The 670-nt window shown below is 39.4% G+C and overlaps 1 protein-coding gene across 3 annotated transcripts in view; it reads left to right on the forward strand.

Moving 5' to 3' along the window:
- The window catches only part of LOC106879078 (E3 ubiquitin-protein ligase PDZRN3-B), a 768027-nt gene that overhangs the window by 201902 nt on the left and 565455 nt on the right, over positions 1–670 (forward strand). For all 3 annotated transcript variants that reach the window (XM_052968369.1, XM_052968370.1, XM_052968371.1), the window contains exon 3: positions 415–522. In XM_052968369.1, coding sequence (XP_052824329.1) covers positions 415–522 — 108 coding nt within the window. The remainder of the gene's footprint in view (positions 1–414; positions 523–670) is intronic.

Genomic DNA, 670 nt, shown 5'->3' on the forward strand with positions numbered 1-670 from the left:
ATATATATATATATATATAACAAATGAAAGACAGAAGATGGAATATACGAGAATATGTTATTAATCACGACAATATAAAGGAGGGAATAGATGGATGGATGAATGGATGGATGGATGGATGGACGAACAGACAGATATGATGCTTGTGAGATATTACTGACGTTGATAATCTCCAAGATAATGTTGATGTTGTTGTCGATGTTCATGGTACAACTCTTGTTGCTTTTCTTGTTCTTTGTACCGTTAGTGATGATGATGATGATGACGACGACGACGACGATGATGATGATGATGACAGTGATGGTGATGATGATTATGATGATGATGATGATGATGGTGATGCTATTTGTTGTTCGCAATGTATAATGGACATTTACTGAATGTTAATCATGTTATCTTTCGTCTCGTTGACAGCCTGAGAAAAGTAACAAGAATGCCTCAGACGGTATTGTCATAACACGGGTTAGCGAAGGTGGAGCTGCCAGCAAGAGAGGACTAAAACCTCACGACCAGATACTTAAGGTAAGATACACTTTCTCCCTTCAGCATGTTTTCCCAGGTCTTCTTCACACTGTATTGTTGATCGGTTGGATTTGGAGGACGCATGTCAATTGTGTTTGTTCTTTCCTGGAAAACTCCAGGGCTTCAAGGTGTACCGGGTTGCTGTCTA

The sequence above is a fragment of the Octopus bimaculoides genome, chromosome 5 (assembly GCF_001194135.2).
Source record: "Octopus bimaculoides isolate UCB-OBI-ISO-001 chromosome 5, ASM119413v2, whole genome shotgun sequence".
NCBI lineage: Eukaryota > Metazoa > Mollusca > Cephalopoda > Octopoda > Octopodidae > Octopus > Octopus bimaculoides.